Source organism: Clarias gariepinus, chromosome 26, assembly GCF_024256425.1.
Source record: "Clarias gariepinus isolate MV-2021 ecotype Netherlands chromosome 26, CGAR_prim_01v2, whole genome shotgun sequence".
In the NCBI taxonomy this organism is placed as follows: Eukaryota; Metazoa; Chordata; class Actinopteri; order Siluriformes; family Clariidae; genus Clarias; species Clarias gariepinus.
The window spans coordinates 2387629-2401928 of record NC_071125.1 but is presented as its reverse complement, the minus strand read 5'-3'; the positions used below and the strand labels follow the sequence as shown (position 1 = coordinate 2401928).

At 35.9% G+C, this 14300-nt stretch overlaps 1 protein-coding gene across 1 annotated transcript; it reads right to left on the bottom strand.

Annotated features, from left to right (window-relative positions):
• Positions 1 to 2607: 2607 nt before the first annotated feature.
• On the bottom strand, positions 2608 to 9733 carry LOC128513793 (neurexophilin-2). The gene is made up of 2 exons (XM_053487335.1): positions 9654 to 9733; positions 2608 to 3405 (listed from the first exon to the last, which is right to left on the bottom strand). Exons 1-2 carry the CDS (start codon positions 9702 to 9704, stop codon positions 2707 to 2709), a joined length of 750 nt encoding a protein of 249 aa, XP_053343310.1. The 5' UTR covers positions 9705 to 9733; the 3' UTR covers positions 2608 to 2706.
• Positions 9734 to 14300: the final 4567 nt, after the last annotated feature.

Below are 14300 nucleotides of genomic sequence, written 5' to 3'. Positions count from 1 at the left end.
CTTTTGAAGTCCCTACTGAATATCTCTTATCTTTCAAAGCTTGTACAGTTTTACACTCCCTCTCGTACTCTTCCTCATCACACACTCTTACTTCCTTCACACGCCTGCCCGCCCGACCACCATGGGCTCATGAGCTTTTAGCTGCATCACTCCGTGTCTCTGGAATTCTCCTCCAGAAAGCATCCAGTACATTGACTCTCCAACCACCTTCAAATCACATTTAAAGAGCCTTTATTACTGGAGCAAGTATCCCACATGATGTAAGGCTGCACTCAAATCTTATATATGACTCTATCATTCAATTAAATTTTGGACAGTGACCTTGGGTGACTAGAAAGAAGCCTATATAAATAAAATGCATTTTTATTGTTGTAAGTCTTTTGACTGCTCCTGTCTAGGGGTCGACACAGCAGACCATCAATCTGCACAACAACCTTGCACAGGTTTTACTCCAGATGCCCTTCCTCATGCAACCACCGGGCTTGTGGCCGGCAACCCACAAACAGTGGGGCAAAGCAGAGGTACAGTAAGTTTGGGTCTTGCTTTCCTGGGAAGGTCTTCATGAGAGACTTGGTTACTTTCATCATGGTGCTTGATGGATTTTGCAAATGCACTTGACACAATACTGTTCTTGCAAGAACTGTTCCAGAACAGCTGACCTTCAGGTCTTAAAATCAAACAACTGGCCGTTGTTGTTAATTAATTAACTAATGTTCTATGTGTTATTTTATAGTTGTAAAATCTCCAATCTTCTAGAAGTTACAGTAGAAAATATCATTTAAAAAAACATCAAATTAGAAGGTGTGTCCAGACTTTTGACCGGTACTGTAAATTTATACAAATCAAATGTACAGTCTGTGTCTTAGAGATTCAAGTATTTATGATTTAACCCCTAAATACACTTGCCTTTAACTATGCCTGTGCAAGACGACCACTGTTTTTGATTCGAGATGCAAATTTACTCATGACAGCAATCAAATTCGATTTAAAAAGATTTTTTTTAAAGAAAAAAATGCAGTGTCTAGCGTTGTTATGCAGGAAATGACAGAAGCTTGTGAAGATTTTGAGGCATCCAGCAAATCCACCTCCATCTCATTATTATCTAAACACATTTTTTTTCCTCACTCATACACACTTCCATGAATTTTCTTTTCATTTTGTGAAGCTGCTTTGAGACAATAAAAATTAATTTTTAAAAATTGTTTTAAACCGTTGCAATCAACAATTTGTTCGTTTATTTTTAAGAAACTTTGAACCAGGGGTCCGTTCTTTGTACGTCGCTAACTAAGTTAGCTGGATTTGATTGTTGTGGATTTGTCCTGATGAATTGTTTAGTTCTTTGAATTGTTTAGTTCTTTGATGCACATCTCGCATTTGCTGTCATAGCAACATGTCTGTAAGCTTAAACTTGCTCGGAAGCAGGTTTATTTCATATAAACAGGATTTAGGCTGCGCTCCTGGCGGGTTATGATTGGTTGAAATGGCGAAGTCACATCTAATTGGTTAAAGAACACAACTGACGCGGTATATAGGGAGAGGGTGCTGGTGTTATGAGCTAAAATGTCCCCCTGCCAAGGATTACCCACCCCTACATAATCGCTATCAAATATTATATTAGAACATAAATTCATAGGTTTATTATTATTAAATATTATATTACTATTATAATAAACCCTAGGCACGAGACAGCCATCAAGACCCTTAATGCAAATTCTTGTATAATGTTTATTTTGTAACACATTTATTTTTTAGGGCTTTATCATGAATATGCAAATAAATATTTATATATAATAAAAATAAATATTTTTTATAATGAAAAATTGGACAAAAACTAATTATATTAAAAAATATTCAGTATAAAAGTATACATGTTGTATATGAAGAAAAAATATATTTTTTCATATACAACTTATTTATTTTCATATTGCTTATTTCATTTTATTCTCGAATGTAATTTGTAATTTGTAAACCATTAACCTATGAATTCATGTTCTAATACAAAATTTGATAGCAATTATGTTGGGGGGGGGCAATCCATGGCAGGGGGGGCATTATAGCGCATAACATTCTGTTTAACTATGCTTAAGATTACCATTTTATAAGATGTTCTTGTGCATGAGTCCACTGCTGGCTCTGACATTAAAGATGACAAAAAGAGCAATTAATACAAATATGATTTGATATATATATATATATATATATATATATATATATATATATATATATATATCAAATGAAGTGGGCGTGGCCTGGATTGATTAAAACAAATGGCAAATTCTGCTGAACTGGTACCGTTCCTCAACCTCAGCTTACTACACGCGAGTTCATAATCGAGATCACCCTCAGGAACTTTCTGGACATTTTTTTCTATAACATGACATGGGAAAGAGGGAAGTGTCATTTCATTTTTATCATATTTACATAAGTTCATTGGAAGGAGCAGAATCTAGTACAAAGTTCTCCTATAAATTTCTAGTATGAAGTTTAATAATGATGGAAGATTTTCCTTTAAGCTCCAGTAAATCTCTGATCTTTTCATTGCAGCCAACAAATTATCACCAGACTCACTAAACACATCACAGCGAATTCAATATAAACCTGTTTCCAAGTTTTAATTTAACTAACCGTCTACAGAAATGTATTTATTGTATGTTTGTACAAAAACTCTCCTCGGCTTTGTCCTGTCACATGTCCGATATCTCCCGATCATCCCGAACGGACGTACGGAGCGTCGCTGTGGTAGTTATAATCCGGACAGACTTTCTGCAGCAGTTTGAACTCTACACTGTGAAAGGACACGTACACGCAGATGACCTTGAATGGTTTGGAGCACGTCCACGAGACGTGGCTGTGTGTCTGCTGATGATCGCAGCTCTTCGACGGGTCGTAACTGCACCTCACGCCCCTCTTGCTCTGCTCCATCTTCTCCGACTCCACCCTGCAGTTGAACAGCTTCGACTCTACAGGTTCCCTGACCTCCCGCGGCGTCGACCCGAACCCCACGATCTTGGTGGACGGCACTAATCCGACTGTGATGTTCCCGACGCCGGTGGCGTTGCACAGGAAGTGGACGCTGAAGGTTCCGTTTCCATGGTCCACAATCTTCCCTTTGATAAGAAGATCCAGGGACGCAGTCTTGACTCTGCAGTGGAAGTCTCCCCAGCCGAACATCTTCCTCAGTTTCCCGGGTTTGAAAGCCGGACGCCTTTTAGTCTGCTGGTTTGCCGGATGGAGGCTCGTGTAATCCGTGAACTGGTCCTCAAGCTTGTGCTCAATTTGGAGCATTTCGAGAAAAGCATGATGAGCAGCAACAGTTTCTATATTTAAGGTCTGAATATTTGATTCATCACCTCGCCTTGGTCTGTGCTGAAGGCCAGTGTGTCCTTCAACATGGACAGAGAACATCTGTCGGGACAACAATAATGAGACACAGTTAAGAACGTGATATTGCACAACACTAAAGACAAGTGACTAAGACTCCATCTTATGTCTACAAATCCTTGAGCTCACACTGACACTAAACAACACTCTTTTATTTTTTTTGTGGACATTGGACACTTTCATAACGAAGATGGATTAAATATTCTTGAAGGTTGACCAGAATGACCGACCCACCCTCTGAGAGAACTGAACAGCTTCAGGTCTGAATTTGCTGTATAACTCAGAAAAGAAGAGACTGAGGCTGAATGTTGACTTGTGCATGCGTCTGCTGCAAGCGGGGCGATTTAATACTGATCCCTTCGATCAATAGACCAAAGATTCCAGTTTGTCACTCATCTTCAGCTTCATATTGAGGTCAGATATGAGTCAGGTACAGGACAAACACGGGAGGTCGTCTCGTGTCCTGGAATCCATTACAGCTCCAGTGTATTGTGTGTGTGTGTGTGTGTGTGTGTGTGTGTGTGTGTGCTTCGTTTAAAGGAGCATTGAATGTTTAGTTATGTGACAGTCTTTTAACCTGTAGGCTATCGCTTTCTCCAGGAGGACAAATCAGAGTGTCAGTGCCATGCTTGCTACTCTTAAAGCTTAATAATTGTGAACAGTCATGCAATCACCAGACTCTCTTTTTTTTGTCTTCTTAAAGTTAATAGGATGACAAAAACAACAACAACAACAACAACAACAACAACAACAAAAGTGTCTTATTTAAGAAGAAAGCACTAAATCTGCTGTAACATATAGATGAAAATAGAATTGAACTTTTTCCATTGCTGTTCCGTATCTTTAATTATAACCAAGGCGTTCAAGTCAAAGTGGGACTTCTGGTAAATGAGTTTTTACTCTCATAGCTGTGTTCTGTTATTCTGTGCAATTAAAAATCCCGGTTTGACTTGAACACCCCTCGCTGTTGGAAACAAATGTGTTTAAAATGACTCTGCTTCATCACACCACACTGCCATTGATTATTATCACCTTACTCCTTACAAATTTGATGTGTAAATACAAATTAATCACTTGATGTAAAAATAAATCACTTGATTTATGAATACAGAATTCATAAAGAGTTAGAGTTAATGTTTAATACTCACGTTGCATGTTTCTCTCTCTTTCTCTCTCTCTTGTTTTTTCTCTCTTTATTTGTATAAACGTCGTATAAATCTGCCAGAGAGATTAATGTGAAATAAACCCTCAAGACGGAGCTAAGAGAAACAACGCAGTGTCTTTCAGCTCCCTGTGGATTTTCTTTTAATGAGATCATTTGCACACAATTAACAAAACAACAACAACACAAAAAAACCTACAGACTGGCAGTCTCTTTTCCCTTACTCGTCTCTCTCTCTCTCTCTCTCTCTCTCTCTCTCTCTCTCTCTCTCTCTCTATTGCATTTCTCGTTGTACTGTAAAGCTCTTCACCCTCTTGCTCCAGTGATATGACACATAATTAAGTGTAAAAATGAGATTTTCCTCTGAACAGCATTTTTAATGTCACTTCACTGGAAACTCTTCGTACTCACTAATCATTATCACTTTATTTCATATAATATTTAGGATCAGTTACGGTGGTAAAACATTTTCTTCAAATTAGAAACAGAACTTATACTATATACTTATAGTATATATATACTTATACTATAACCATAATTCTTCATATAAAAATAATGAAAAACATTTTAAAAATACATGTAAATGAAGTACTGTAAAATATAAAGTAAATAGATATTAAACCTCACTTAACCCTAATTTATGATTCCTCTTGACACCGGTTCCTTTAAAAACCAAACTGAAAGTGGCTCAGGTTTCTATTTGCTTCCATCCTTGCTAACATTCTTGAGCCCCATGCTGTTATATCTGTTCTTATGTACTGTATATTTGTTTTATATATATATATATATATATATATATATATATATATATATATATATATATATATATATATATATATATATATATATATATATATATATATATATACACACACACACACACACATTTCCAGTGTTGTACACATATTTAATGGTTCTTTACACTCTCAAACCAACCCTCATCTAGTTTATTCATGTGTTTTTAAAAGATCCCCAGAGAGATAAACATTTTAAAGAAAGATTTTTAAAAAAGAAAGACAAACTGATAAACCTATAATGGCACTAGATTTTAACTTTATTGTTTATTAGAGACGGGAGTTACCAGGGATTATCTGATACAATGTTAGCATGATATCTGGGTACCGATTCTTTTTATATTGAGATGTTCAATCTTCAAATGCAAATATTTATATATAAGAAAAAAATAATAATAAAAATAAAACAAATAATTAAAAATGTTCTAAAATATCATAAAAATATAATAAATTTATATTCACAAACAGGAATTTTTTAATTGTTTTTTTGGGTTGTAAAGGGTTCTAAACTTTTTAAAAACTTTCCCACTTGGACCTTCTTTTGATAGAAAAATACTATTGAAATATAGCTATTTCTTAGTTATTATATATTATTTATAGTTATAATATATTTATTTATTCTAAATTAAACAATTCATGCTTCTTCAGTAAAAACAACGGCTCCTTACACATAATTATTTTTTAGGTCTTTTTAATTTTATTTTTGAGGTCTATTGTCTATTTTAAAAATCCAGACAGTTCTCTTTCAGGTTTTATTTTTGTTCCCCTTGAGTTCTCAAACATTATAAGTAGAAGCTTGAAAGAAAAAACTCTTGCTGTCAGTGTAGAATCAAAATTTTTAAAAATCTAAATCTTTCGAACTGTTTACTATCCAAATAATTTTGTTTTGTAAAAGAGTATGGTTCTAGAATTTTCCCAGAGTGAACTGAAAACCCACTAGGTTTGTAAAAATATTCTTCTAAATTAAAAAGGATTAAAATCCTGGACCAGGACCTGAAGCTGCTGTGAGGTTTATATGTGTATATACAAGATATATGTCTCTCTCTCTCTCTCTCTCTCTCTCTCACACACACACACACACACACACACACACACACACACACACACACACACACACAGCTGGAAGGATGTTAGAGTGTGACATGAGGCTGTCAGCACTGAAACTGATGGCTGGTTCTCACACCTGTGATGGAGTCAGGCTTAATTTAGTTCCGCTCCAACTTTCTGCTAAAATCCTGCTGATTAAAAAAAAAGAAGAAGAAAAAGAAATTATGAAAAAGTTTCGTCTGAATGCAAAATCTGATGTTTTCTCAAATCATCACTTTCATATGGGTCCTAGATCAGATATAAACTGTATCTGTTATGTGGTCATGTGACTTGAATGAGAACGGAAGATCAGAATTCATGTGGCCTTTTTGCCTTGGCAGATGCAAAGATAACTTGCAATAATGAACATGAATCGTCATGACATGCACATCTGATCTGGAAGTGAACAATGTGGCTCGAACAGGTTCTTCATGGGATCCTTAATCCACCATGTTTAGGGTTTTATGCTTTTCAAAAAAATCGTTAGTGAAATACTGTATGAGTTCTTCACAGTGGCTTTTAAGGTTCTCGCAGAATTATCCTTACACTCTAGTGTAGCATATATATGCCATTTTAATAATTACAATTACAGAAAAATCTATTCTTAAGTGTGTTATTGGTCACACTTTAAAAAAATGTATAATTTAAAAATCTTCTAACTGACATTTTTTTGCTGTTGGGTTCTACAGAGAACCTTATACTGTAGTAGTGTAGCAACATTTTTCTGTGGATCTAACATTTTCTTAGAACCAAGTTCAACAAGGGTGATTCTTGCTAAGTTCTAAATTCACTATGTTTTTAAAAATATTGAACTTCAAATAATTATTCAAAAATATTTAATTTCAACTGCGAACTTAATTATTTTAAGGAAAAATTGTAATTTTTATTTATTTGTCATAAATGATCTCTCATGACATCACGGCCCACCTCTTTAAGAATCCGTGCTACAAGGTTCCACATAGAACCCTTAAAGGTTTCAACAGCAAAACAACCGAAAGAGCAACATGCCCCCAGTAAAGAACGCAGAACTTACTACGTAGAATTTAGTAGAACTTACACTGAAATGGGTGTTTTGGTTTGTTCGTCTGAAAATTTCTATGTAGAAGGATTTGTGTTTAGATGAAATTTAATAAAAAACATTTTTAGAAATCAAACAACCCATCTATGCATAGAACCCAATGTTCTGGAAGTGTAAATATTCCCAGATATTATCCATAGATAATATACAGCTTATCAACTGACTGCACTGTATTTTATGTATTTTTTAAACATTGTAATATTTGTTTTATTTTGATTCTACAGTATATAAAATTTTAAATAGTTTTAAAAGTTTAATTGCAAATTGTTTTCCTTTTTTTAAAAATAAATTTTATTAATAAAATAATAATTAATAAAATAATAATAAAAGTTTTATTGCTATTATTTTCCATTTTACTTTATTATTATTTTCTTCTCTTTTATGAACAGTAAGGCACTTTGCATTACCAATTTGTATGAAATGTGCTGTACAAATAAACCTGCCTTGTCTTGCCTTGCCTTAAGGATGAAGCTCACACCAACCCAAGTAAGAACCCGGGTTCTAGCTTTTCCTTCATAGAACTATAATTGATAACAAATCCAACAAAATCACTCTGACTTGTCAGAATACCTACCGGAGCTGAAAACTCTTTACTAAGGAAGATCTCATGCAATTCTCGTAGAATTGTTTTAGGTTTTGTTCCACCGAGCTGAAGCAAGGACATACACGTTCACATTTACACTTTAAAAGACGTTAACCTTTTCGGGGAAGGAAGGTGCATGTGTTCTCTCCTATTAGATCGATAGAGAGTCTGCCTGAGTAGGTGGAGGTAAGGTGAGATAATCACAGAACTGTTCTTCTCCATCATCATCATCATCATCATCATCATCATGTCCATGCACCTTGACATTTCACTCCAGCTTAAGATGATGATAGAGATGCAGTGAGATTTAGTAAGATCATAGACTCTTTTGAGTAAGATCATAGACTTTTGTCTCCTTTAATGACACAGACAATTTAAAATGTCTTAAAGCGAGGTCAGGACTGTACGGGGGATGTGGCAGTACCTTCCATCTGAGGTTCTGTTATGTACAAGTGGTGCGGTGTGCAGTATGAGACTGAGCATTGGCCTAAAAAAACAGAATGCGTTTGGTGATCCGTTTTATTCTGTTAAAGGAAAGGAGTTCCTGGGAGGCCAGCGTTTCAGACATGAAGATCATGGCTCCAGCGTACTGAGAAAACTTTCTGCCTTGATGGAATCCAAGCACTAGTAAAACACTGGGATCAGTCCATTAGTGCCTCAGGGGATTATACAGATTCTGCACAATCAAAAGTCCCGGTTTGACTCGAACGCACCTGGTATTTTATCTATGGTATTTAATCCATCAATATATCAAAATGAATAAATTACCTAAACTTTGTATTATTATTATTTTTAATCATCAACAGGATATAATCTATGCAGGATATAATCTATGCATATACGGTTGAGCGTTAAAAGCCGCTGTACATTATTCTCTACAGGTGTAGATGATATCACACAAAATATTATCATATATTATTATATGATATTTTAAAATAATTATTTGTTAAAGATTCATAGAATATTCCTGGTTAATCAGAATCCTTAGCATAAAAACACAAACAAAGCGCTGCTACTCGTTCCTGTAGTTTTCTCGACATATTAATTACCTTCTTCATTTAAATATGCATTATTTGTCCTGAACCCTTAACAACCCAAAGAATAAATAAAAAATCCTGTTTGTGACTCTTCACGTACATGTTTATTTCGTGATTATTTAAAATGCATAAAGCAGAACTTGTGTAAATTAATCTCATGCAAATAAATGGGAACAAAAAACATGAATGCTTAAACTAAGATAAATACATAACGCTGTAAAGTAATGTGTTATTAACGCAAAATCAAGACACATCACTTTAACTATTTTTCACTTTGGTTCAAGATTTTGTCTGATATTATAACAGTTTATGAGATCAAAACAGAGCTGAACCTGAAACAACCTCCATCCAGCAAACACCAAAAAAAAAAAAAAAAAAAAAAAAAAAAAAAAAAAAAAATATATATATATATATATATATATATATAGATAGATACAGTGGATAGATAGATAGATAGATAGATAGATAGATAGATAGATAGATAGATAGATAGATAGTACAAAAAAGCTGTGGAAAAATATGAAATTCTCACCCAGTTTAATGCAGGAACAGTGATCCACACCAGGACACAAGCGGAGAACATCCTGGAACACACACCAACTTTACCTCTTGTGCCTTCTTCACATGAGCACAGATACAGGCAAACACACACACGCGCACACACACACACACACACACACACACACACACACACACACACACACACAGAAAATCTCTGAATGTGCATTCAATGTGAGCCCTGGATGTGTGCACACATTTGTGCGTGTGTGTGTGTGTGTGCATGTGTGTGTGCACACATTTGTGCGTGTGTGTGTGCATGTGTTTGTGTGTGTGTTTGAGCGAGAGATTGAGAGAGAGAGAGAAGGAGAGAGAGAGAGAGAGAGAGAGAGAAAGAGAGAGGTGGGGGGGAGTATTCCAGATGTGCGAGTAGAATCACATCACAGCTGGAGAAGGGTTGCCAAATTAATACATTTCCCACACATGTATTATTTTTGTAATATTAGGAGTGTGAATTTGAAAATAAAGTGCATGTTTTAATTATCCGTATTATTGTTATTATTTTAATAAATCCCTAGCTAATTAAGTTTGAAGGATGTCATGTTGCAATTTCGAGTGTATGGCGATAGAGGTTTGAATCATGATCTGGCAACCCTGACTTTTGTTTATTTTTAAAGTTTACACTATTGACTTTATGCACTGTACTGTGTATGTGTGTATGTAGACACATACAGCTAGAACTGACATAAATGAATAGAGGTCATAAGAGGTTTTAAAACAGAAGCCACACTGTCTCTGCCGCCCTCTAGTGGTGGTCTGATGTACAATTCTTTTAACTGGTTTAGCAAGTGAGAACCTCAGCTGACTTTAATATCACTACCAGTATTTTATTTTTTTTTTAATGAAGAAGGTATTAAAAGGGTGTGGCTGAAAGGAGACAGATTTGGACACGATAGCTAAGACTCATAACACACACACACACACACTCAAACACAGTTTCTAATATACTAAGTCAGTTATTCCCAAACTGGGGAGGGGAGTGGATTTCCACCCATGTAGAGGTGTGGCCCTTCCCAGTGCCAGTTTAAAATAGTTTGTTGTTGTTGTTTTGTTGTTGTTGTTGTTGTTGTTAATGTGCTTGCTTTTGGATTATTTTAAATAAAATTTTATTTATATGGCACAATTTTAACAAGGCTCATTGCCGCAAAGCAGCTTTACAGAATCAAAAGAAAATTATGAGTATGAGTATGAAATGTGTGAGGAAATATGTATAAATCATAAAGATCAGATTGTCCCTGATGAGCAGGTGGAGGGTGACGAGAGATACTGGCAATAGGAAGAAACCTTGAGAGGAACGGGACTCAACAGGGAACCTATCCTCATTTTTTTATGATATCAGATAGCAGGGATTAATCTGCAGTCATAGTGTGTGTTAGGAGGCTGGATCATCAGCCTGTTGATATGACATAATATTTTGGGGGGTATTATGACATATACAGATGTCTGTGGCATAAGACAAGACGCTAAGAAAGTATTTCTGTTTAACAATATATTTTTATTTCCTTAACAGAACAATTCTACATTCATAGGCCTTAGTGCGAGGTTATAATCCACACACACAAACACACACACACACACTAATGTGCATAGCAGCAAATGTTAAAAAAAAACTAAACAAATGCACACAGGAAAAGTAAAAGTCTGTATTCCGACTGACACTGAAAAAAAATGTTAATGATGATTCTACAGCTTTTCTTTTATCCTTATTATTATAATTATAAATGGCAGTTTATCAATAATGACGACATTTAGAATACTCTGGTTTATAAATAGATTAGATAGTAAATACAAAATAACAAAGAATTTAGCTTTGTTTTTATTAGTTCTGATTACTTTTTATACAATAAATGTTATAAATATAATGTGAATACTATCTAAAAATATTTAATACTAAATTATCAAAATTTTATTTATTTTTTTTACTTTAAATCTTTCTGGTGACTTACCTGCAGTACCATCATGGTGCACCAGGGGGAACACTGTGCTGTTCCATGTTCTCCTGTAAACTTTCCTGCCCATGTTTGATGTCTGAGCAGGCTTGTGGTAATGAGATCATCACTAGCAAGCTAATTTACAGAATTTGGAAGAACATTACAAAAGCGACTTTTAGTTCAGGGTGCTTCGCTTTGATTATTGATTCTTCAGACTTTTGTAATGAATCTACAAAGTTCCAGTTCCAGATGTGTCCTTGAGGGTTTCCAAATGTTTGTTTTTCATCTTAAAAAAAAATTTTTTTTTTACTTATTTATATTGGTCACTCTCCATATATTGGTCCACACACCACCTGGTTGTAACAGCACTGCACAAACTGTTTTACTCTGTTATTACAATCACTTCTAGTTCTAATACCAAGAATAAATCTTTAAGTATTTATAAGACTGTATTACTGCTGATTATTAAGTATTTTGAAAGAGAAGGACTCTGCATTTTATGATAAAAAATGCCAAATATTACACTATATTGCCAAAAGTATTCAATCCTCTGCCTTCACATGCACATGATCTTGAGTAACATCCAATTCTTCATCCATAGGGTTTAATATAATGATGTCAGCCACACCCCCCTTAGCAGCTATACTGTAGCTCAACTCTTCTGTGAAGGCTTTCCAAAAGGTTTAAGAGTGTGTTTATGGGAAATTTTTTCGACCGTTCTTCTAGAAGCCCATTTACAAGGTCAGACACTAATGTTGGACAAGACGACCTGTCTCTCAGTTTCTTCTCTAATTCATCTCAAAGGTGTTCTATCAGGTTAAGGTCAGGACTCTGTATAGGCCAGTCAAGTTCTTCCACCCCAAACAGTCATGCAGTCACATGTTGGGACAGGAAGGGCCTGTCCCCAACCTGTTTCTACACAGTTAGGAGCATAAAAGTGTCCAAAATGTCTTAGGTATGCTAAAGCATTAAGAGTTCCTTTGGCTGGTAGTAAAGGGCCGAGCCCAACTCCTGAAAAACAACTCCACATTCCAACATGACTGCACAGCGTGCACAAAGCAAGGTCCATAAAGACATGGGTGAGCGAGTTTGGTGTAAATAAAACTTGACTTGTCCAACATCAGCGTCTGACCTCACAGATGTGCTTCTGGAAGAACGGTCAAAAATTCCCATAAACACACTCCTAGACCTTGTGGAAAGCCTTCACAGAAGAGTTGAAGCTGTTGTAGCTGCAAAGCTGCGTATTAAACCCTATGGATTAAGAATTGGATGTTATTCAAGTTTATATGCATGTGAAGGCAGGCAAGCGAATGCTTTTGGCAATATAGTGTATCCTTGCAGATTATGGCTGATTGTTTAATCATGTTTCCTTGTGCAAGCTTTCCATACGATTTGGAACACGTCCAGAATTATACTTAGTCCTTCCGCCCTTTGGTGGCGCATCACTGGATCACCCTACAGAACCCTATATGCTCCAAAGGACATCACATGCAGATTTTGGCTGCCGAGCCAAATCAGTCTTTCCGTCCTTGTGTGTTTTGAACTTCTTGATATTAAAATTACAGAATATGATTTTTTTTTTTTGGTATGTATAAATTTCTCCCAAACATTATCTTATTGTGAAACGGCTATTGTGAGCCAGTCTCCTTATACAGCCTGCTAGCACTGCCGAGATATTTCCTTCTAAAAGGTTCGCCCTTGCAACCAATTAGAGAAGATTAGAATCAGGGGAGGAGCCCATGACTGTCAATCAAAACATGAATGCATTTTGGTTTTTCTGCTTTCTCAGGGCTTTAGACATTGCTATTGGGTTTGCCACTAACTGGGCTGTTTTATATCATTTATCAAGTTTTTTTGGGGGGTGAAACAAAGTGTGTGAATATACAATACATTGCAATTGAGCTACAGAATAAGTATGGGGGCAGGTTTCTAAACCTGGGTGACTCGCAGTCGCAAGCCCCCAGATTCCAGTATTACTTGAGGAAGCTCATGTGAAAACTGAGGGTATGAGATGTTGGGTAAGAGAAACCAACATTTTTTAAAATTTAGATTAATTATTTTTATCGGCACCACATTCTGCAGATGGTGGGAGTTAAGAGGAGTGGAGGAATTTCCAAAGGGATACTGATTGGACATTATTTCTGCATGACTACAGCTGTGAAAATTGGAGCTGAATCAATTTGGAACCTGTATTACATTATTTTAATGCCCACTGGTTGTTTTCATGTCCACTAATTTCATGGTTTCCCCCAGGGAATGTGGCGCCCGGTCTCTCATTGGTGTCTGCTAGAGCTGCTTTTTGATTACTACAACAATCTAGTCATACGTAAACACTCAAATAAGTGTTCGTTAATTTTAGACGTGTTTGCGCACAGCATGTGTTCTATACCCAATCAGCATGACATTAAAACCACCTGTCTAATATTCTGTACCTCCTCCATGTGCCACCGAACAGCTTTGACCTTTCGAGTCATGGATCCCACAAGTCCTCCAAAGTGATGATGTGGTATGAGGTAGCAGTTTGTGCAACAGGTGATCTTTTTTAGGATTAAACCAGACGGACTAGTCTTTACTTCCCATGCACAACACTTAGCCTTGGGTCCCCATTAACCTGTCTCCAGTTCAAGCTTGGGGCACATTTGGTAGGTACTACCAATACGGTAGGGGTAGCTCAGGTGTTGAACTACTTA